We start from the raw sequence: 22,996 nt of genomic DNA on the forward strand, positions 1-22,996 counted from the left end.
CACTGTGTAGAGAACAGCTGCAAGACTGGAGTCTATGTCGCCAACATGGAAAACAGTCATTACAGCAGTTACTTGGAGTGTTTTTGTAGCACATTTTCCTCACCAGTAAAATAGTACTGTCACCAGGGTATCCTATTAAAAAAAACTAGAACCTCTGGAATTTACTAATGCCAAAGTATTTGCCCAATAATAGTTCATATGTCATTGACAGCTGTCAGTTTACGGTTTTCTTTGCTTTGCTAACCTCACCTTTGGTCACAGGCTGCTGTTAGTGATGGCAAGTATAAGATCATAGATACAAGCGTCAAAAATGAGCTTCCTCTGAAAGTGTCTGGGCTCAAAGTTAGAGATAAGATAAGGAGTGCAGTCATCTAGAGAGAGCTCTTTCAATGTTTCTCCACACTTAAAGCTGTTAGCTATGGTCGTTCGAGTATTTGACCACAATGCCTATTGGATACATCCTCGGTGATGTATTATGTGACCGACTAGGAGACTCAATGCATGCTCAACTTCTATTTTCTAGTGTAGGAAGGCCTTAGTATTCCCCTGGAAGAACTGGAGGAGGAGGTACCTGGGGACAGGGAGGTCTGGGAATCTCAGTTTAGTCCCAGTGTGGCTAAAAATGGCTGGGTGGATAATATTGGCATTACTAAAAAAAAAAAAAAGAGTTTATCTAAAAATTCTAAGCCTATATATGACCATAGGAGCATTTGAACTTTACATCATTCTCCTTCAAGCTGACAGAGGAGCCAGCGTCCATCACTTTCATCTGCTTTCATCATCATTTCTCAGATAGATGAGCCACGCTAAGCACATTCTCAGACTGTCACTATAGTACAGTATGCAACTAATGATAGAAATACCACAGACACACTGTCATTTATCTTGTGACTACCATCATTTCTAAGTTAATTACCCTAGCCAATATGCTGTGTCAGTTATTACCCACATTATACCTTAGGTAAATTACTTCTATGCAGTACCAACATCTCTGTCAGGTTGACACTATGGTATAGGTAGTTGTATAGGAATTAGGATGACATATTGATGACATAGAATGGAAAAAAGCCTCAGCTCTGTGATTCATGACTGCTTCAGTGGGGAAGTTATACAAAAGGAGGAATATAGTGTAGGAGGCATCATTAAATGAAAACCATGAAATATAAAGTTGAAGTAAAGACCTCTATGCAAAGTAGTGAAAGAGAGACAAGAATGCTGAGGGCTATATTAGTATGCATGCTTTTCCTCACTCCGTCTTTCTCAGTTCCCAGAGTTCTCCACTGCAGTCTGATCTTCTGTGCCATCGCCAGCCCTACTACATCATCTTCCAAGATCCTCTATTCCCTATTTTTATCTTAAACATGCAATGTCTGCGACAGCAATGTAGCATGGGGTACGAGCAGCCGAAATCTTCTTTTGAGAGGCTTAGGAAGCTGCTGTGGCACTCGATCTCTAACATTATGCTGCTGGGTAGCTCCGCAGTGAGGGAAGGAGGACATTTGGTCCTGCTGAGATGACATGTTTAAAATTTACTGCAAGTTTTGAGATGCAAACAGAATGTGCAAGGACATTTTCCAAGACACATAAGGCCAATTAAATCTATAAGGAGTGGGAGTGACAGTGAGATTGTTTGTCTTGCAGACATGTTTTCATGTGCAATGAAAGTTGATGCAGAATAGGCTATTTCCTTTTCTCCACTGATCTAAGCAGCCTATAGGAACACTGCACTGATTTATTTCAATTTTCTTTAAAATCTCTATTTGGTATTCCAAACAAGCTGCTTAAGTCTTTTTTAATTTCCACACCACATTTGGAATGAAACATTGCCTCATCAGAAGATAATTTTTCAACAAACTGTGTAGAGAATAGCTGCAAGACTGGAGTCTTTGTCGCCAACATGGTAAACAGTCATTAAAGCAGTTACTTGGAGTGTTTTTGTAGCACATTTTCCTTACCAATAAAACAGTACTGTCACCAGGGTATCCTATTAAAAAAACTAGAACCTCTGGAATTTACTAATACCAAAGTATTTGCCCAATAATAGTTCATATGTCATCATAGACACATCATTTGACATGACTAGGTCAACGAAATGAAGAATTTCAGACAATATGACCTATGATTGCTCAGTGATGGAGTAAGACACTGTTTGGCAGGCAGTCTGTCTTCAAAATGCATACCTTTCTCTTTGTTATTCCTAATCTTTCTCTCCATTGTTTGTGTTTGTGATATTTTGAGTTTCAGTCATGTTAATTTGGGTTGGCATCATTGAAATTAAAGGAAGATAAAAGGAAACTGGTGCTATGTTAATATCTCTTTGAAGATGGAGTCAATCTGGCAACAGAATGCCGAGCCCTTATTTTCCCTTCCCTTTCCTCTCTTCCTGTATTGAGCACAGTGGATATGAGATAACTGCAGACTCAGCTTTGTAACAGCTTACCTTAGGTGGAGGAACTCTTAAAGCCTCTCCTTTCATCTTGCTCCTTATGTTAGAAACCAGGTTTTGTTTTGTCTTTTTAATCGACATCTGGACGCTGAATATTTACTTATGTAATTTCTGCTTATTCCTACATCCCACCCTGTAAAGAGACACACACTCTACCTTTCTCACTGGATCTTAAAAAATGTTGACCTTCACCACAGTTTTTTATGATGGGAATATGTACTGTATATATAAAGTAGGTTATATAGAACACTTTTTGCCCATAGGCTGCAGGCTGTTGTAATGGCTGAAAAGTAGCATCTGTCTGTGGACAGTCACAGCTATTATGCAAGTCTTTCGTGCATTTAACCTGCATAAGCCTCCATTAGAATTGTAGATAATGAAAATGTTATAAAGTAGAAACATATAATGCATGGTAAAACTTGCCAAGGATTTTTATGGAAATGTTAATGATGTAACCTATAATTTGTCCCAAGAGCTATTCGTGCTCCAAAGTACTGCTACAAAAGCAGCAGTAGTATCTGAGTGTTCCTCAAGTATGGCTGCTAATGCTTGGAAACTAACTAACACTGACGTTACACAGCGAGCCACAAATCTTATGCTGTGATTGGCAAAACATTTAATGCTGTTTCTTTACAGATATAGAATCTCTTTAATGGATCCTAACATAGGGCTTTTGAGCTAAAAGGTGCTAAGTAGAGAAGCAATCAGTTACAGTTTTGATGACACCCATATCAGCACTCCGTACCCAATTCACCATCTTCACTTGTCTCAAACATGTCACGCTGCGACTTTAATATGCAGTTAATTGTTCTCATCTTGACCTGCCGGTAGAATGAGCCCAGCTGCCACTGCCACCCGTGCTTCTGTTATCTGAGCAAAAAATGCATTATTGTGTGCCCCTTTTAATGGCTTTAATTAGTTGTAAACGGAGTTGATTCTCCTGTTAAGTGGATGAGGAGTCGATAATGTAATATAGTCCCAGTATGCACGGCTCCAACTTTATCTCACTGAGAAGGTGGTGCACAGGAGGATAGTTTGCATAGTAATGGCAGTGGGCTGGATAAACCCATTGTGAGGTTAAAAAAAATCACATAGTGACAGCGCCCAATCACTGAACTGATATGAAAACGACAATTAGTGTGTTGCTGTACTGGCAGAGAAATCATTACAGAAGAGCTGTTTCAATGTCACTTACATAATGTGGAAGTTTTTACTGGTGCAGATGAAACATTGAAAGGGTCTGTTATCAGGAGAAAAAAATGAGCCATCTTCATGTAATTATAAAGTAAACATATCCTTGGAATGATTTGAAAGACAAAAAAACGGGTTTAGCAGAAGTGTTAGAATTAAACAAAACCTGATAAGAGCCTATATTTTCAGTATTTTAAGAGGGAAAGATATCTAAAGTAACACTGCGAACTCAAACACGTCAACATAATTTCAGCTTTGCTTGACAATGTTTGCCCAATAAAAGCTCTCCCCTGTAAAAACCCTGCAGATTCAGTAAACGAGGCAGCCTTGAAGAAAAGAGCCCCATAAAGTTCATGTCAGTAAACTATTTCTCCTTTCATCCACTCATCTGCAATAAAGTTTCCAGTCTCCAGTTTCCATTTGCTGAGTAATGCCTTGAATAGCCAGTGGTGAGGTGCAGTGCTTTCACACTGGAAGAAGCTAATGGCTGTTTATGGTTTCTAATGCATGATGCTATAGCTTTTGAAATAAAACGTTCTCTATTATAATGTTGTGTGTGGATAGAATTTGTCATCAGGAAATGCTGTGATGCTACAATTGACCTCCAAAGAATTTCTGAACGTATACTTGCTCTCTTACCTGCTTATGAGTCTTTAAGGGACTAGTGTCCCTACATTAAATTTGGCTGTTCATTTACATTTACTCATAACTCGTTTACCACCTCCCTTCCTCGCCGCAAAAATATGAGCATGCAAAATTTTATACTTCAATGAGAAGTGACATCCTGCAGTCAAATCCCAGATGAAGACAGGCAATGGAGACTGGAACCCTGAGAGTCCAACAAACGGGGGTGGTGGAGCAGAGTAAGCAGATGGCTGATGGTGACTTGGACAGCGCACATTTGACAATTGATAAGGTGGAAATGAGGAGGAGCATTGAGTGGGAGTAGGGGCTGATTGGCTCAGAGCTCACAGATAGATTTGTTTTTTGGATACAAGTAGTGACATTAAAATTTAGAGCTCAATTCAAATTTGTGGGAAAAGAGAGGTATTGGAGAAAAAAGCCATGAAGCATTGTAGATATGACCAAGAGATATGTGAGAGTACAGGTCTTCCTCAATTAAGATAGATAAAAACTTAATTTCAGCAAAGGGGGCTCATTTGGAAGAAAAGAGCAATATTAACAGCAAAAATGTGAAAATTCAAAATTTTAAGTATTACTGACAATTTGATAGATCATAGTGTAAAATCCCAGAAGAAGGTAGGAGATTATAACGGGACCTGAAAGAGAACAGCAGGGGCAATCTTAACATAGCATGGAAATCTCATCTCCAGAGTAGAAAAGATATGAAATGGGCAAAGTCAAGAGAAATGACAGTTAAAGAACAGTTACAATTATGATGAGAGAAGAAGTCAGAAATAGATTAAAGACTGCGAAGATGAAATCTTGCAAAGAAGGCTAGCTGACTAGGTCACAGGCAGAGGACTGGGAGTCGTTGATTGGCTAGAGGCTGCTAAAGAAAGAGAGAGAGAGAGAGATGAAGAACGTAGGTTTCTGATTGGTTGGCAGTCATTGGAGGACAGAGAAAGAAAGAAATAAGAGCCTTTGATTGAAAAGAAGCCAGAGAGAGAATGAGGGCATTTGATTGGCTTGAGGATGTTGGAAACCAGAAAGAAAAAAAATAGAGCCTTTGATCATCCAGAGGCTGTTTAAGGTCAAAGAAAGCGAGAAATTAGAGCCTTTAATTGGCTGGTGGCCATTGGAGGCTAGAAAAGAGGCCATTGATTGGTTAGAGGATGTCAGGAGGCAGAGGGTAAAAAATTAAGCTTTCTGATTGACTGTCGGAGGCCAGAGAAAAAGAAATGACAGCCTTTGCCCAGAGGTTCTCAGCAGATAGAAGAACAAGAGGCTGTAACTGGTTAGTCATTAAAGGACTGTAAGACAGTGAGAAACAGGTGAACCAAACAAAAATAAATATGATGAAAATAGACAAATGTGACCAATAAACATCAACTAAATAACTGCTGATCTTACCCCAGGAATCTTAAGACCTGAAAGCTCTTGTGATTAGAGGCTGATATCAGAATCAGGAGTCGTGAAATGTTAGCAGCAGATGACCAGCAGTGACCCAGATGTTTAAGAGATTAGGATAACATTTCCTGTGTAGCTGCTACTGTAGCAGCACCTATGCTGATGGAGCAGCCTGAATCCTGATAAACTAAGATTTGGACAAATGGTGATTAGATGGTGATAAAAGGTCTGAGATAGAGTTTAAAAATGATAACATTGAAAGATAAGACAGAAAGCCCTTTATTATTGAAATGTTTTAGAAATCATACATCATACATAAGAATCACCAGATGAGTGGGGCAGATGCCATTACAGTCTAGACAGACAATGCCATGCCAGCTTTACTGGTGGAAGGACAAGGGTAGCCCAGGACGTTGGGTGGTTCAAACTTTGGCATTTGTGCTTTGGCTGGGGTGAATTTTTCAGTCTTCTTTGATGCTAAGAAATCTAGTTTGGGAACTCTGAGCTAGTTCAACACAACTGCTGGGCTCTTGCAGGACTGGAGAATTGACAGAATCTGAGAATGAACTGAGAACTGACAATGCAGACTACGAGCTAGATTAATAACACTAACTACTAGCTGCTGAAGAGTGGAAAATCTGCCAGTGATCTGAAGTAATATTCCAGTATTCAAGAGTTTAGTAGATAGATGCCCCAGTGTTTTCCTCAAATATCTCTGGTTTACTGAAAATATAGCTGGGTAACATGACTGGGAGGAAAAGAACATACTATGAAATGTATCTTTTCAACACTACAGCAAGGTTGCATGACAGATGGCTAGAAAGGGAGCACAGCAGATAACAATGAATTTAACAGAGACTAGGGCCTAGCTGATGGGCTGAGAGAACAAGGGCAGATAGATTGTTCAATACCTGGTATCATGTTGACATTTTCAATGAGGTTAATTCAACCTCATTTAAATGGAAAAATGGGAGTTAAAAAACAGCAGCAAAAATGGTCAATATTACAAAAAGGAATGGAGATAGAATATGACAGAATAGATCTTTCTTATTGAACCTATATAAAAACCCTTAAAAACCCTTAATTACCACTATTGCGTGTTATTAACTCTTCTGTAGTGCTTTCCTCTGTCTCCCTGTACCCTTCTGTAACTGTGTCTGGCTCTGAAGCTGCATGTTCCTAATCTGCAGTTATAGGCCTCCCCAATCTGGGGACTGGTTGCTATTTGATTTTTTAATAATTTGCTTGTGCTCATCATTTCTCTCTTTGCTTTCCCCTAAACTCAACCAATCAAGACAGATGGCCACCCTACCTAAGTCTTGGTCTGATGGAGGTCTCTACTTTTTAATCTGTTGTCAAGAGCTTGCTCAAAGGGAATAGTTGGGTTCCTTTATAATTATGTAAAGTATTATGATGCTTCAAAATGCCCTGAGTTAACTTGAATTGGTGCAATATGAATAAAAAGTATTCAGATTACTTCTATTGGGCAGTACGGTGGTGCGGTGATTAGCGCCGCACAACAAGATGATTCTGGGTTAGAATCCACCATTTGGCCGGGGCCTTTCTGTGTGGAGTATGCTTGTTTGGTAATATTGTAGGGTCTTTACCTTACAAAATAAAGCACCTTGAGGCAACTGTTGTGATTTGGCGCTATATAAATAAAACTGAACTGAATTGAAATTTAATTCCCCCTGTGTGTATGTGGGTTCTTCCTGGAACTTTGGTTTCCTCCTTCAGTCAAAAGACAGGCAGTTAGTGGGGTTATGTTCATTGGTGATTCTAACTTGGCTGTACATGTGGGCTGTATTTGTGACTGTCTGTGTTAGCCATACATACATACTGGGAAAAAGTCCAGGGATTACCCTACCTCTCACCCTATGGTAGCTGGGATAGGCTCAGCATAAAACCTGGAAGACCAAAGCTAAATACCTAGTTTCCTGTGCGATAATAAAAAGCTGCTAGCCAAAGCATGGAGGGTAATTTACATGAACTGAAAATTATTTATTAATTTTTTTAAATGCAAGACAGAGCAAAAAATCTCACAAAGGAACTAATCACAAATGTAGCAGGACACATGTTATTATGAGGGCCCATAGCTATGATTCCCCCCAACTAAAACGCTTAAATAGAAAACTATTCACAGCTTATTTCTGTTGTTGCATTCATGGTTTCAATTCACACTGTTATTTTTATGTAATGTATTACATTACATTTAATGTAAAAAAAAAGAAATCCCATAGTTTTCCAGAAGAATATATTTACAGAAAGGATAACTGCATTTGAAGCAAAGCCTAGATAATATTCCATTTTGGACATGGACAGGTGAAAACTCGACAGCCAGGCATTCATTCCTGTTATACTTCTTTGGTGTCTGCTGGAAGTCAGCTGCCTAGGGAGCATGCGTAGTTGGGAACTGTAATGCAATTCAAGTAAGCGAGATCACAAAAAAAAGGCAGGCACGTGGACATCTGCACAAACCCTTGCACTGTCTGTTGACTAAACTTACGTAACTAGGACCTGAGCAGACCCTCGCGGACATGGAAAGTATAATTCCGTCTTAAGAGTACAGCTCTTTTTTTCTTCATGTTAATGTGAGTGAAAACCCTGAAAAGCATCTTGACATCCTAAAAGTTTGGAATTTTTTATCACCCCCTTCTGCTCCTGGCAGTGTGAGTTCTAAATAAATGCTAATAAAGTGTTTTTATAATGTGGAAAAGCCCACATTTCTCTTTGTTATCTGTTACTTTCTTTTTTAGACTGAGCGTGAGAAGGTTTAGAGATTTATTGGTGTTGACAGACTCAATCAGCATTGTATGTACTAATTGTGCAATGCTTTAAATGTAAAGAACATTCATTAATATGAATGTGTAAAATGGAAAAGTCCCACTCTTAAGCTTTAAAAAAACCCAACACTGCATGCACTTAGAAATAATGTATTTACCTTGCTCAATAATGTATTTTGTGACACTGTGGGCTGTTGACATTAGATTTTAACTGTGATATTGACTTTCGGAAAGTACTACAGCACTTTAATTTCTGTGCATTTCCAGTAGCCAAGTATTATAAATCCTGAGTGATTGTGAACTGCTGATAGAGTCTATAGAGTTTCCAGCTCTAATTTCCGTGTCATGGTAGAGTAAACAACAATAAACAAAGGAAAAACCTGGGAGGGCTCAGGTGTCTTTAACTTGGAGAGGAAGGTGAAACTATTTCATGGCTTTTTCTCCAGAGTTAACTGTGGGAAATGGAAATGTAACATGTACCACTCACCCTTCCCGAAAATATGGTCCGTTTGCTAAACCTTGTGTGAGTCAGCAAGTAACGGGGGCGGGAGGGGGGATTCAAGCAGCAAACATGCAAGTATGTGCTATGTATGTGTGCAAGTGTTGAACTTGTATCGCTAAAGTGTGTATGAGCTGAGAGAAAAAGTGGAGGAAGAGAATGCTCTCTCTCTTGTCTCATATTTCTCTTTGGTATAATGTGCTGCCTGTTCATGCGATGCCTTTTAAAGGCATGGTGGGAATCACTTCATAGTCAGGCACGAAACTCAATATGCTAATGCCTTCCTAGGGAGCTTTGGAGGGGGAGAAAACATAACCTGTCAATTACCTATAGCAAAACCGCAGAAAGATTTATTGAAAACCAGAAAATTCCACATGACAAAAGAGCTTAAACATGACAGATCAAAATACAAGGCACCACCTGTTTAACTAATTATAAAGTGATGTGAGCCTTCTCTGACTTATTGCCATTGTGTCAAAATAAATTATGTTTAAGGAAGCATATGGCAATTTGTATCTCTATTAATTACTTCTTGAAACTGCTAGGTGCAAATTTCAAGCTTTGATTTATGTTAACAAAGGAAAGGACTGATCTGTCAAAACTCATTATCCAAGCAAGTGGAGGGGTTCTGTACTTCTGATGAGTGATGCAAAATACATCGTGGAAAAAAAAATACTACACAGATACACCATACCTCCGAAGGCAGTGCTATAACCAGCCAGTTTCCTTCTAGCGATGGCACAGTCTTGCTGGTTGAAGACACAAGACGGCACAGTGGGACCATCAAAAGTGGTTTTAGACTATTTTGTTTCTCACACAGCCATCATCAAGACCCCTCGGCATAATTTGTTTACAGCTCGGAGATTGAGTGTTGGCAGTTCTCATCTCTCCCCCCGGAATAATTGCTGTGATGATAGGCTTTGCTGGGAACACGTACAGGCATGTGAAAACATGCACCATTTTAGATTAGAGGGTTTGGAAAGCCAGCCAAGCTGATGTGGCCGCAAAAGTGACATATCTCTGGTTCGCTCATCAGATCAATTCTTGCTTTGTGCTGTCTGATGCTCAATGTCAAAGGACTCCATGCTTTTTTCACACTTATCTAATCACTATTCTACACTTAGAGTTGTGTCAAAATGCAACACTGAGGGATTTAAATACTGTTATTTCAATTTTGCACAGTGCCCAAGTATGATCAACAAGACTACCTTCAAATGGATAAATTTCCATTCAAAAGCTCACCGACTGATAATATAGTAGAGGGAAAATATTTGCAGTTCCTAAAATCTTTGAAAAATATGCTTGTTTGGGTTTTTTTTGTTTGTTTGTTTTTTCATTTTATCAGCAGCTCTAACTGGAATAAATAATGGTATGTACATAAAAATGAATTTACTTAAAGCAATTTTTGGACTCCAGTTAGGCAATTTCATGATGTTACCAATTTTCCAGTCACAAAGTGTAAATGCCCTGAGGCATAACCTGTTTTATCATCTATTTACGAAATAACCATCATGTTGAATTAACTTAAACTTGAAATTAGAAACTGAGATCGTAGGTTATGAAGTTTACGTTTATATATTTATACATCTTTAGTTATTTTTCAGCCCTAGGTGTTGCTCCCTATTGACTGTCAGAGAATGCAGATTTTATGCTGTATTTTTTAATATAATCTAAGGAATCAATTAGTTATCAGGATTTGGATCACTTGGTTAAACAAAGAGCTCCATACACTCTTGACAGATATGACAGGAAATTCAAAGTTTAAAAGTTGAAACCACCATTTATTTATTTATTAGATGGTACAATGTTTAGACCAAATAAAAGAGTATAATGAATTCAACATACTGTACACAACCTCAGCTTACAGTGTGTTTCCAGGCTTGGATGCTATTCTGATCATAGGACTTAAAACCCATGGATGACATATGGTCAATTTGAACCTCATCAGTGGTGGAAATCCATGTGCTCTATTTTCCTGCCAGCCATTGGAACCATACTGAATCCCCCTCCATCATCATCCCTCTATCTTCCAACCCCTCGACACCGCTTCCCCTGAACCCAGCAGATTACAGATATCATTATAATGGACGTCCTGGCAGGCCAGCTGCGGTCACATTTAATTTGCCATGGCCTGATATCTACACGAGATAATCAGCATTTACACCTGAGAGTGAAGACAGAAATATAAGCCACAGTGTGTACGTGGTAAAGACATCGAGTTAGAGACAGAAGAATGACCAAGACACTGCGAGAAAAGCGGGAGAAAGTAAAAGAAAGACATAAGGTAAGGGAATAGAAAGGTATATGTATTCAGCACACAATGCTAAACAACAAAAGGTGAAGTGTAGCACACTTGTAAGATTTGCATTTTAATAAGAATAATCTACTTTGGACTTAAAATGACTTGAGAGCAAAACCTAAATCTTTGTCAACATTCTTCAACACAGACCTTACATCTTAGCTTGGAGAGAGGTGCCTCTCCATCATACTTTGCTTTGCTTTGTGAGGTCAGCCCTGTCCAATTACATGCAGATAAAGAGTCGTGTTGTTCTTTCTAAGTGAAGGTTATAGGGTGCTCTTCTTGGAGCAGATGAGTGGGATCTTCATTGATTCCACTGTTATGCTTGTGAGTATGTTTAGAAACTCTTTCCTTCTGCCGCAGTTGCAGGATTATGCATTTCCTGCTCTACAAATCCTTTTACTCCCACCAGACATTGAGGACACCGATTTGTGTATGAAAGAAAGTTATCAGACGCGAAAAAAAAAAACCCAACTGTGGAATTCTTGTATAAAGCTGCCAGAACAGGTACACATTATATATGTTTAGCACCTACAGAATGAGCTTTCACATCTATAACAGATCAATTTCCCCTGAGTCGGGGAGTAATGACCTATTTCTTTTGAAGGGCTCCCCATACATATTTCAGTGGTGAACTACCATGCTCACAGGCAGACGCATTACTGTTGTGAAGGTTTTGCAATATGAGGTAAAGAACAATATGTCACAGAATTTCTGAAAGCCTTTGTTCTACCACTATCTCAAACAGAAGTATCTATCTATTTATCTATCTATCTATCTATCTATCTATCTATCTATCTATCTATCACTGACTGTGATAGATGGATCAAGGTGCGTATTTACTGCTAACAAACACCTTAGAAAGCTAATATATGCAGTCTTATAAAGTATTTGTCCTTCACATACAACACCCTGGAGTGACTGTTAAGAACTTTGCTTTGAATGAAGATAAATAAAGGAAGAACAGAATCCAACATAAAGGGAGAGAAAGGTGACCCCGCTAGCTTAAGCATCTCAACAATGTGGTACCAGAGATTCAGTAAGACTCTGCATCAAAACACCAGCTCCCATCTGTTAAATTTGCAATCTAATGACAAACACAGGCTGACTCGATCAGGATGATGAGAGGTAATTTAAGGACCTCGCTTATGAAATGAATATGGTGAAAAATAAGAATGTATCTATTCTTTCAGGATATTAAAAAAAAAGTGAAGTTCTTCCTCTCTCTCTAAAACTTGAGTTTAACATTTTGTAGAAATGCACAGCAGCCAGTAATGAATGTGTGCAGATTGCATATCATATATGAAAGCACTATATTGCTAATTATATGTCGGTTTATGTTTACTGAAGACACCTACTGATAGAACTCCTTCTCTGCAGCAATTAAGCTCTAAACTGTTGATCTATAGGAGCTGGAATTTGTCATTTAGCAATACCTGTGCATGCAGGAATCACTCACCATAGGATTTATCATGTTTTTACTTATATCTCCAATCCTTGTAGTTATTTTTACAGCTCAAAACTATGATATTCAAAAATTGAACCTGAAAACCCTGATTCTAGCTATATATGCACTATGGTGTTGATCTGTTATGCTAACCCTTCGCCTTACACTGCTCACATCTTGGATCAGCCAGCTGCTTTATCTGAATGTCACTGTAGCCTGCAAGAAAAGGAGCAGAGCAGGGTTGACTTATAAGGCTGACAACGGCTCCATTCATGCGTCTAATTTAAGAGCGGCTTCTGCTCTGTCTAATTAACAATTTACTAGGCCATCAGTCAGCCTCCCCATTGTGGTATAATCAGCGTCACTGACGTTCAAGCAGCTCATCGCACCCTTTCGCATCTGCAATAGGATTAGCGCATCCATGCAACTTTCATCAGTACACAAACAGAAAAGTGGGCACTGTGTGTTCCAAAGATGCAGCGAGAACTACTGTGACACCACAGAATGAAAGATGACACTGCAGCAGAGTGAGATGGGCACTGTGTTCAACAAATTAGGCAGCTCGGTTTGTGCATAGGACCTTCATCCATATAATGTTCAGGGAAAAAAGGGTTCCCATCAGTATGTACCACTGCTGGGTCAACACAACTGAATATTGTGTGCAAATTTCACTTGTCATTTTATAAAGTGTTGTGTAAAGTAAAAGTGGAAGGTGTGATCTGGTCTGTTATGCGTAAGCACCTTGAAAGGATTATAATACGGTGTCAAAGTGGATTTCTATTTTTTGTAAAAAGATGTAACTAAATCCCTTCATAAAGACTCCACCTGCGTCAACACCATATACGCGCATAACATTAATTCATTTGGCCCTCCTTCTTCCCCCACACCATCTTCAAGACAAGAGCCAACACTTACATTTATTGTGATTTCTTTCATTTATTTTTTTTTAATGTGAAAAAAAGACTTGTAGGGAGTGGGGGGTTAAAAACTGCAGCATTTCTCTTGCTGGTTCTCTCTCCAAATATTCTGACAGTACAATAATAACCCACAGAGAGGATTAAGAACTGGTAATCTGGGGGAATAGTGTATTTCATTTCAACTGCTTTTTTATATTTTTGCCCCTTAGCTTCCTCTGTATAAACAAATAGAATTTTGCTCATTTATCCACTTAGTTTCTCTGTCTTTCAGATTAGTGAAAGGCTGTGAGACTGGGATAACCTAGAGCGGATGGTTCCAAGGATATCTTAGGCCAGCATGCCCGTGTGCGCATCAGTGGGAGTCTGAATGTGTGTGTGCATGTACTGTATAAACAAATGCGGATCTACTTGAAGGGCGCGGCCAATTAAAAGAAGCCCCTCAAGGAGCATGCTCATCAGGATGCAGTGAACATAGCAGATCCACTTTCAGATAGCCTGCTGGAATCTGTCACTGTAACTAAGGCATTAATACCACCGAGCTCCGTAGCATAAAACTTTGACATCTTTATCCTTTGACGCTGAGAAACTGGATGATAAAATTGATCTATTGTAACGTTTCACAAACTCAGATCTTATAGAAATTTATAATTGCATGTGAAATCTTGTTATTATTTTAATTCAGCAACTCTGCCAAAGATGTCATTACATCACCCAGCAGTGCGTTACATGAAGAGAACAACTCAATTTTAGTCATAATTAGAGAGATTAAAAGTCTTTTCAACAAGATTTAAATAGCTATTATTAAAAAGTTAACACAGTATATTTTGCTAAGACATTTAAATATGCATCTGGCTGAACAGGTGAATGTTGAAATTTCATTTACTTTGAATGAAACATTTGTTTGTGATGAAACTAAAGGTTGCAACCAAAATACATGGAACCATGACTAAACGGGTGACACCAGTGTATTTAACCACAAACCCTGTGTGCAGTGGCAATCCAGAGGTCACTATGTGAAAGAAGTGGCAAGAACACTAAAAAAAAAAGCACACATATCACAAACAGCTGCTGTTACAAAAATACACCACTGACGAAACAGCTGATTACAACAACAACATCAGCACGCCCTGCTAAAGCATTTCTGCTCTGGGGGAGCTCCAGCTTTTCATGTCCGACTTGAGATATGTTGAAATAGCTGGGGAAGGGGTAACGCAGGAAGGGAAAGAAGGGGGAGGGATGGCAGCACAAGTGAGTCTAACAACACCTTCTGTTTACCTCCTTCAGTTGAGGTAAATCAGTGACTTCTTGCATGCATCATTATCATATACATACCTGAGCTTTGTGAGATTATTTTGAAGGAGCTCAGAGATTTTGCCAGTTATGCTTAGTTTATGTAAAAATGTAGTTTGCTGTTGTTTTGGTTTATGAGCTTAAATTGTTTTATGTGTGTATTGTATATGAGTGTAGACTTGTATATAGTTAAACATGTATAGATCATATAATGTCGAATTCTGAATATTGATTTGTAAATAATGGAATTTGAAATAAGGGTGTAGGAACAGGAAAAGTGTCAACTTCATCCTACTTTTTTTCAAGCATAAACATTTTGTAGACGTGGAGATATTCATGAAAACTTGATCTATTATCCCTGTTCTGACTCCTATTCTAACAGGTGAGGAATTCAAGGAAAAAACCCTTCAATGTTTCACGCCTACAGTGAGGGGGTAGTTGGCTCTTTTATGATGTTGGGGGACATTCTGTTACAGTGGTTTGAATTAACTTATCACCCCTGTCTATGGGTCATCCCTGTCACCACATCTCAACTGAGAGAACGAAAATGAGAGATTCTGGACCGGTGTATCATCAAAACATCAAAATAAGAATATTTAATAAATATAAATCTGAATATTTCAGAAATTACTGATCTAACGGGATTTTTCCGTACTAACATTTCTAGGATTTACAGAGAATAGTCTGTAAAATAGAACAAATATCTAGTGAGCAGCAGCTATGCTGACAAAAAACACCATGTTGACCTGAGAGGTCAGAGGAGAATGGCCAGACTGGTTCAAATTGATAGGAAAGTAACAGTAACTCAAATAACCACTCATTACAACCAAGGTATACAGAAGAGGATCTCTGAATGCACAGCACTCTGAACTTTGGAACACATTGGGCCATAGCAGCAGAAGATCACACCAGGTACAACCCCCATTTAGCTAAGAAGAGGAATCTGAGACTTTTTACTCTATCTCTAAATTTGGTCAATGAAAGACTGGAAAAACACTGATTGATTTCTGCTGTGACATCTAGATCATTGGATCAGGATTTGGCATCAAGCATGGGTCCATCCTATCGTAGTGGTGGTGTAATGTTTTCCCATTTGGGCATGAACATCATTTAAATGCCACAGCCTACCTGAGTATTGTTGCTTACCATGTCTGTCCTTTTATGACTACAGAGTATCCTTCTGGAGACCAGCAGGATAACACATCGTGTCACAAAGTTTAAATCATCTCAAACTAGTTTCTTAAACACAGTAGTTAGTTAAATTAACTTAAATGGCCTCTAAAAACATCATCTTAATTTGATGGAGCATCTTTGGAAAGTGGTGAAACGGGAGATCTGTATCATGGAGCAGCTGACAAATCTGCACCAAATGGATGACGCTATCAATTCAATATCAACCAAAATCTCTGGGGGCTGTTTCCAGCACCTTGCTGAATCTACATCCTGATTAAGTTGTGAATGAAAAAGGGGGTAGAACCCAGTACTAGCAAAGTGCACCACTAATGTAACCAGTGGGTGTATTGTGATTTTGCAGTGCACATTTCTCATTTAATACCTCAAGAGAACAACAGTGTTGTTTGGTTTCATTGCTGACCATGAATGACTAATATGACAAAAAAGAAAAATTGTAACTCTATAACTCACACAGATGTAAACAGCATTCAAAATAACATCCCTAATTATTTTTCTCTCATTTGCCACACCATCCATATAGTACATTATGAAAGACACCAAAAAAAACCCCACATTTATTTCATTTTCTTAACTTCCTCTCCTTTCTCCAGACCTCCCCATAAACTAACTGAACACTACACCCACACACACATTATCCCTTCCAGCCCTCCCCCTGTGCTTGTATAAACATCCATACAAACACAAAGATGGATCAATTTCACATTCCCTTTCAGGGTGCGGAAGATGCCTTGCCTTATTGTCAGTTTATATCATGATGTTGGATTCCCCTAATGCTGCAATGCAAATCAGCTTTGGTTTTTTGTTGTTTATTTGTTTTGTTTTTTAGCACCACTTTCTTATAGCTTAATGCATTCAGAACAATCATCTTGCCACCTCAGATGATGCATCTTGTGGCCTATTTTTGAAAATGGGGCAGAGCTTTTGGCGAGGCATTGCCAAAAAATAACAGAGTTAACTAATTAGGAAAAAAAATGCCCCAAATGTTTAGTGGTTTCAAAGAGAAAGCGTTGGGTTCCACTATAATGGTTTTATCCATTCATTTGGGCTTCATTGGCTTTGCCTGGCAGTAGACAGGGAGCGACGGCACCCCCAAGCAACAGCTTTCCCACAGAGGCATTTGATCATATGCTGACTGGGTGAAAAAGAGTGTAAATTAAAGTCCCTCCTCACTGTGACACTTTAAACACAAGACAAGGCAGGCCATATTTTCCCAGCCAAATCAGGAGCCTGAGAGATGGATACCAATTATAATTGCAGCAGAAACAAAAATAAATAAATAAATTAAAAAAAAAAAAAATCAGACATAGGTGTGTGTCAGAAGCCTGGTGCTAAATCATGCCAGCAGTTGGGTAATGAAAAGTTGCCTGTAGGGTCTGAGGGACCCAGAGCCATTCTGTGCCAATGAAGGGGTGTGCACTTGAATTTGCATCACCCTGTGACATATCAAAGAGAATGCACAAGCAGATGTGCCTCTTTGATTTTGCTACTTGTGAAAAGCAAAGTTATTCCTTATCCCCACAATAATCTACAGCTTTCTTACCCCATTCTTGCAGTTTTAGCCAAGTCATGAACATGAGGAAGATGGTGTGTGTACAGCATTTTGCATAAGCACCGTGGCAGTGGTGTTTGCATGTGACAGTGCTGGGGCAGTGTATGCACGGGTGGGGCGAAGTGGAAATGAAGATTTTCCACAATATCTTATTTGAACCAAGTGGATGCTACAGCCTCGGTGCTGCTGACCAAACAGCACATGTCATATCTGTGTTATTCACTCTGCACTGCAGTAAACATGACTAGATCACTAAAACAAAACAAACAAAAAAAGCCACAAAAAACAAAAAACAACCCAAAAACAAAACGAAACACAGGGTTACAGTCAGGTGCAGGAAGACACACAATGACAGGCCAGGTGCTACATCCTCCTTCCCTTCCCACCCTCCCTCTAGCTCTCAGTGAGTGTCCTCACGCACACAAACACACACTCAAACAACTGACAAGAAATTAAATTCTTAACCATTTCTGGCGGGAATGGGAAAGCATTCTTGCCCTCATTAGAATAGCTCCAAGTCCAGTCATGAAAGCTACAAGGCCCAATTTCCTGTCACTTTGGCGGCACCCTGAGTGGGACGATGCCACCAAAACACCAATTATAAGCCAAGGAGCTGGGGAATGAAGCGGTATTACTGGGCCGCCAAGCGGACCATCTGCAGACTTCATCAAACGCTCAGCCCACAGCGTCCAGACGGGCTGAAGCGGATGCCCGGTTTAAGTTGCGATATCATGCAGAGCATATTGACCACTGCAAACAATACACGGCCTCTCGCTCTCTCATGCGCACTCTCACTGACACACGCATACAAAAAGGGAAAGCAAGACACGAACAAGATAAGATCCGAATTATGACTCAATTAAGAGCCACTGATTCAAGGTCGTTTACAGCCGCAACATCCACAGCCGAAACGATACTTCTGTTTCTAGTTTTATTTCTTCCGTTTCAACAATAAAATTATATTTGATTGTATATAAAGGCTTTATTTTTCGATTTCTTTCTATTCTTTTTTATTGTCATGCTGATAGCCATACCTTATTTTAATCAAACCTCGGGGGTGTTGAACGGAGTAAACTCCAATTAGGACACCTGGTTTATCTTTCTGTCTGTCCTCCACAGAGCGGTGACACTGCACCGTTGTGGATTTTATCAGTGCGCAGTAACCCAGCGGGATCCTACTGTCTGATATATGTGAAAACTTTACAAAGGTGTCCAGCTGTCTGACATGTACTCACCATCAATAATAACGGTCTTCATGATTCAGATGAAAGTGAAATCCAGAGGCTTTATAATTCCAAGAATGAATCCCACGTATACGGAGATAGATAGGAAATCCGCTAATTATTGCAATTTATGGGTTATTGCAAATCCAGTGCAAGACGGGAAACAGGCAGACTAAAGCACCCCTGCACCCTTCAAACTTTAGCCGTAGGTCTTCCCGAGTGGGGAGCCACGTCTCCAGCTGCACCCTGGCTCAGTCATGTGGACGAGAGATTCAAAAACAGTCAGCAATAAACATCCAATTTGGGATCAGTAGACTCGACGCACCAGTCGACACCTCCCCAAATATAGGACGCGCAAACAGCTCGGGAGAAGAGCTCAAAGTGTTAACGCAGAAGTGGAGAATCAACGGCACAAGCGAAAACCGAGTATTGAATCCATCTTTTGAAATCGCAGCACATATCCAGTCTGATTACTTGCCCCTCTGTATTTCCCAAGTACACTGAAAAAAAAGTGTGTGGTATGAGCACGGATGTCGGCCGCACTGGTGCGCGCCAGTGTGCGTTTACCACGGGGAGGTGGAAAGGGAGGGCGGGGCAGCAAGGGGCGTTTGGCGGAAAGAGACAGAAAGAGGGAGAGAGAGAATTCGAAGATGAATGTTTTATGGGTCTGTATCACGCTGCAAAAAATATCCCTCCTAATTCTGAGTGCATGGGCTATTAATCATGGCAAATAAAAGAAAGACTAGATTTTATGTCCGAGGCTATTTATAGAAAATACTGGACACAAACAAAACTGAACTGAAAATAACAATAATAATCATAATTTTAGGTAACTGGTGTCATTGCTAGAATTAAAGAGTGAATCTGATACTTCATGACTTATTCGGAGAGACATTTCTTACAGTGCTAGGCTGTGCACTAATGAATGTTTTATGTGCAGGGGTGGTGGGCTGGTGGTGGGTAGGAAGGTGACGTGAGGCGAATCTATTTGGATCGGACATGGCCAGGCACGCACATGCATACGAAAACACCCCCAAAAGACAGGCTGAGAGCCAGGCCTCCTGGCGGGACCCAAGCTTCCTCCTGAGGACTTCACAGTATGGCTGTCCTGACGTAGGTGTAGTTGTTAAAGCCGAGAGAAACAAAGATCTCAGATCTGCTTGGTTAACTGAACCGTTAGAATAACATTTGTAATCCTGAGGCTCACCTGAGACCCTTAACTACTTCTGGAAATGTTTTCTTTTGTATATAGAAAAAGAACAATGAAAACAAAACTGTGCTAAGTGAAAATGTCTATTGAAAACCCAATTAAAATATTTTTTCATGTCTTCATACTTTCAACAGAATCCAAGATTATAATTTCCTTTTCAGTGTATCGGATGTGATAACCTCTATTTTTACGAAGGATTAAACTACTTAACTACTGCACTGTTAACGCTGATTGGCTCGAAGACCAATTCACCTTGTCTTTGGCCTGCACCTTTGATGGGTTTTGCTGAAACCCTGGAGGATTGAAGAAGCAGCAGCGGGCTATTATCTATAGGTATCACACGCCCCCTACCGACAGACACAAAAATTGATTTTCACCATCACAGAAAGAGAAAGAGAAACCTCATCTCGAGATGATGTGTCCCACCTCGCCTTAGATACAGCACGCAATAACACTGGCAATGTATTTGTAAGCACAGGCACAGAAGCTATTGAAATTAAAGTAGAAGGTACATTTCTTATATTTAGTTTTCACTAAGAAATTCTGGAATTAATATTGATAAAAGATAATAATTTCCAAATTACACATACCAATCTCAGATTTGTATTTGGAAAAGCAGTTTAACTGTTGATTCGTAGCACATACAGGCGCAAGATTAAACATTGCATATTACAATATAGTACGTACATGGGGACATAAAAGATACAAGATTACCATGGGGAGCAGGTGAATGGAAACCACAGCCAGGTGGGTGGTTTAGCTGAGTGTAATGGAGAATGCAGCAGGCTAATCCCAAGCTTACAACTACCACCAATATTGAATCACACTATCAGAATATGTCAGTGAGCCACTAGCCTGGTATTTGCTCACAGTGGAGACCGGCAGGGCCAGATGGCCAGTAGAGACAGTCCAAAGCCGCCTCAGCAACCCGCTGAGAACCAGGTCACCCTGCCAGAAAGGAAGTGCTGTCACCTTTCACAGTCGTCTCTGCCTCTCATGCTTTATCCTAATGCATCCATGTGGACAAACACATGTTTGTGGATAATCCTGCCATGCACTTCTACGTTATGCATTTTGTGTCCTTGAGTGAATGGTAACAAAATGCTCTTTGTGTGCTGTTTTTTCATGTGCTGTTTTGGAAGCTTTTCAGAGAAAAATAATACTAATCACGATGAGCAGACAAAAAGTTACATTTCCCAGTATTAACAGCAACAGGAACTGCAAGAATGTTGAGTGTGTGTTAGGTCTTCAAACCAAAATATCATGAAACAGACATGAGTTGCACATGAAATGAGATCTTAATTAAGTCACAGCATTTAATGTTGACTTGGTCACAAGACATTTCCATAGTATAACCCCAGTCAATTTTATTTCCAGTAAAAACATTATTTTGGTTCAGTTGTCATGACGTCTTCTCGTGCTACAAACTTAGGGATGCTGTGCAAGTGATTATTCTCACTTCCCCTGCTCATTATACAACATGCACGCTTACTACTGAGTCCTCTGCCAACCCTATTACAGTATATCACAATGATATGCACCAGCAAGTGAAAAGGACGCAGGTAAATTGTCGTGGGAGCTTTGAGGCTGGAGGCCTTGCACAACGAGTGACTGTAAATTAACTAAGGGTGGATCATTGCCATGCGAATAGAAAAAAAAGGAGATTGGGGATCTTTAATTCATGACAGTAATGAAATGAGTCAAGCTGTTGAGTCTCAAAGGCAGTGGATCCCTAGGCTGAGACTCTACTATTCTTTTCATCCCAAGTCTGACAGATCAAAAGGAGAACAGGGGCATAAATGACTTCCTTTGGTAATAGGAAAGTTAGTTGTGTTCCACTGCCACAGGAACTACAGCAGGGCCAGTGTTAATCACAGTATATGAATGACAGCTAAAGCGTATTCCCTTTACACACTTTGGATTACAGAATGAACAGTTTGAAGATACTTTTGTTAAGTTACGTTTGAGTTTGAAAAAGGTCATGGAGGTTCCTTAGGGCACCCCATGGCTCATACATTCCCCTGCCTGATAACGCTTCCTTATGTTTTCCACATTTTCCACACTATGTAAATATTCTACAATAGTTATAAAGATGTAGGTGGTTACCTTCATGAAATATTCTTTGCCTTATCTGTCCATTGCTAGTCTAAATGTGAGCTGGAATAGTACATTTGTCACTGTAGGCAATAACGCTTTTTAAAAGTTTCCCAAACCAACAGCATAGGGTTAGGAAGGGTAAAAATGCTTGGATTTACTAAAAAAGAAATAAAATGTGCAAAGAAAAGGAATGAAAATGTAAATCCTCCTCGGGGTGAGAATCCCTGCTGGCTGAGTTTCACAGTATGAGTCTGTGAAATATGATAGGTAAAGAAAATCCAAGGCAATTCTGCCTTTTTTTTAGCCAATTGTTGAATGTGAGTTATTTTAAGTGTCTCATAATCCTGAAATTGGTCACTGGTGTATTTCACATTAAAAATACACATTTTAACTTTGAAAAGCAGTATGTGAAAAATATTATGAATAAGAAAGTTCTGGTTCCGTTCCTTGGAAAAATGACTGAATTGGTGTTATATAAAATTTAACCCTTGAATTACCTTATATACTGACTTTTAAAAGAAATTTGCGTTTTGAAGAGATGATTTACTTGTACATCTTTCTTTCAAATACTACAATATAAGAAATAGCAACAGACTTTGTTTCATATATTTAGGGAACTCTATTTAGCAAATTAGCCAAAAAAAACTAAACTAAAAAGTAGAAATAAAAGCAAGGTGATGATAATATAAAATAAATACAAACCCAGTTCTTGTGTTTTATTCACTATAGAAGCAGAAAAGCTATCGAATGTATAAATTGAGACATTTTACTATTTCATTAAATATATTAGCTTATTTTGACTTTGATGCCAATGACACAT

The 22,996-nt window shown here is 39.3% G+C and overlaps 1 protein-coding gene across 1 annotated transcript in view; it reads right to left on the reverse strand.

Moving 5' to 3' along the window:
• The window catches only part of rtn4r (reticulon 4 receptor), a 44,303-nt gene extending 24,839 nt beyond the window's left edge, over nucleotides 1-19,464 (reverse strand). The window contains exon 1 of the mRNA XM_003454178.5: nucleotides 18,882-19,464. Within this exon, the coding sequence (XP_003454226.1) occupies nucleotides 18,882-18,903 (22 nt within the window). The 5' untranslated portion in view covers nucleotides 18,904-19,464. The remainder of the gene's footprint in view (nucleotides 1-18,881) is intronic.
• Between the last annotated feature and the right edge of the window lie 3,532 nt (nucleotides 19,465-22,996).

The sequence above is a fragment of the Oreochromis niloticus genome, linkage group LG12 (genome assembly GCF_001858045.2).
Source record: "Oreochromis niloticus isolate F11D_XX linkage group LG12, O_niloticus_UMD_NMBU, whole genome shotgun sequence".
NCBI lineage: Eukaryota > Metazoa > Chordata > Actinopteri > Cichliformes > Cichlidae > Oreochromis > Oreochromis niloticus.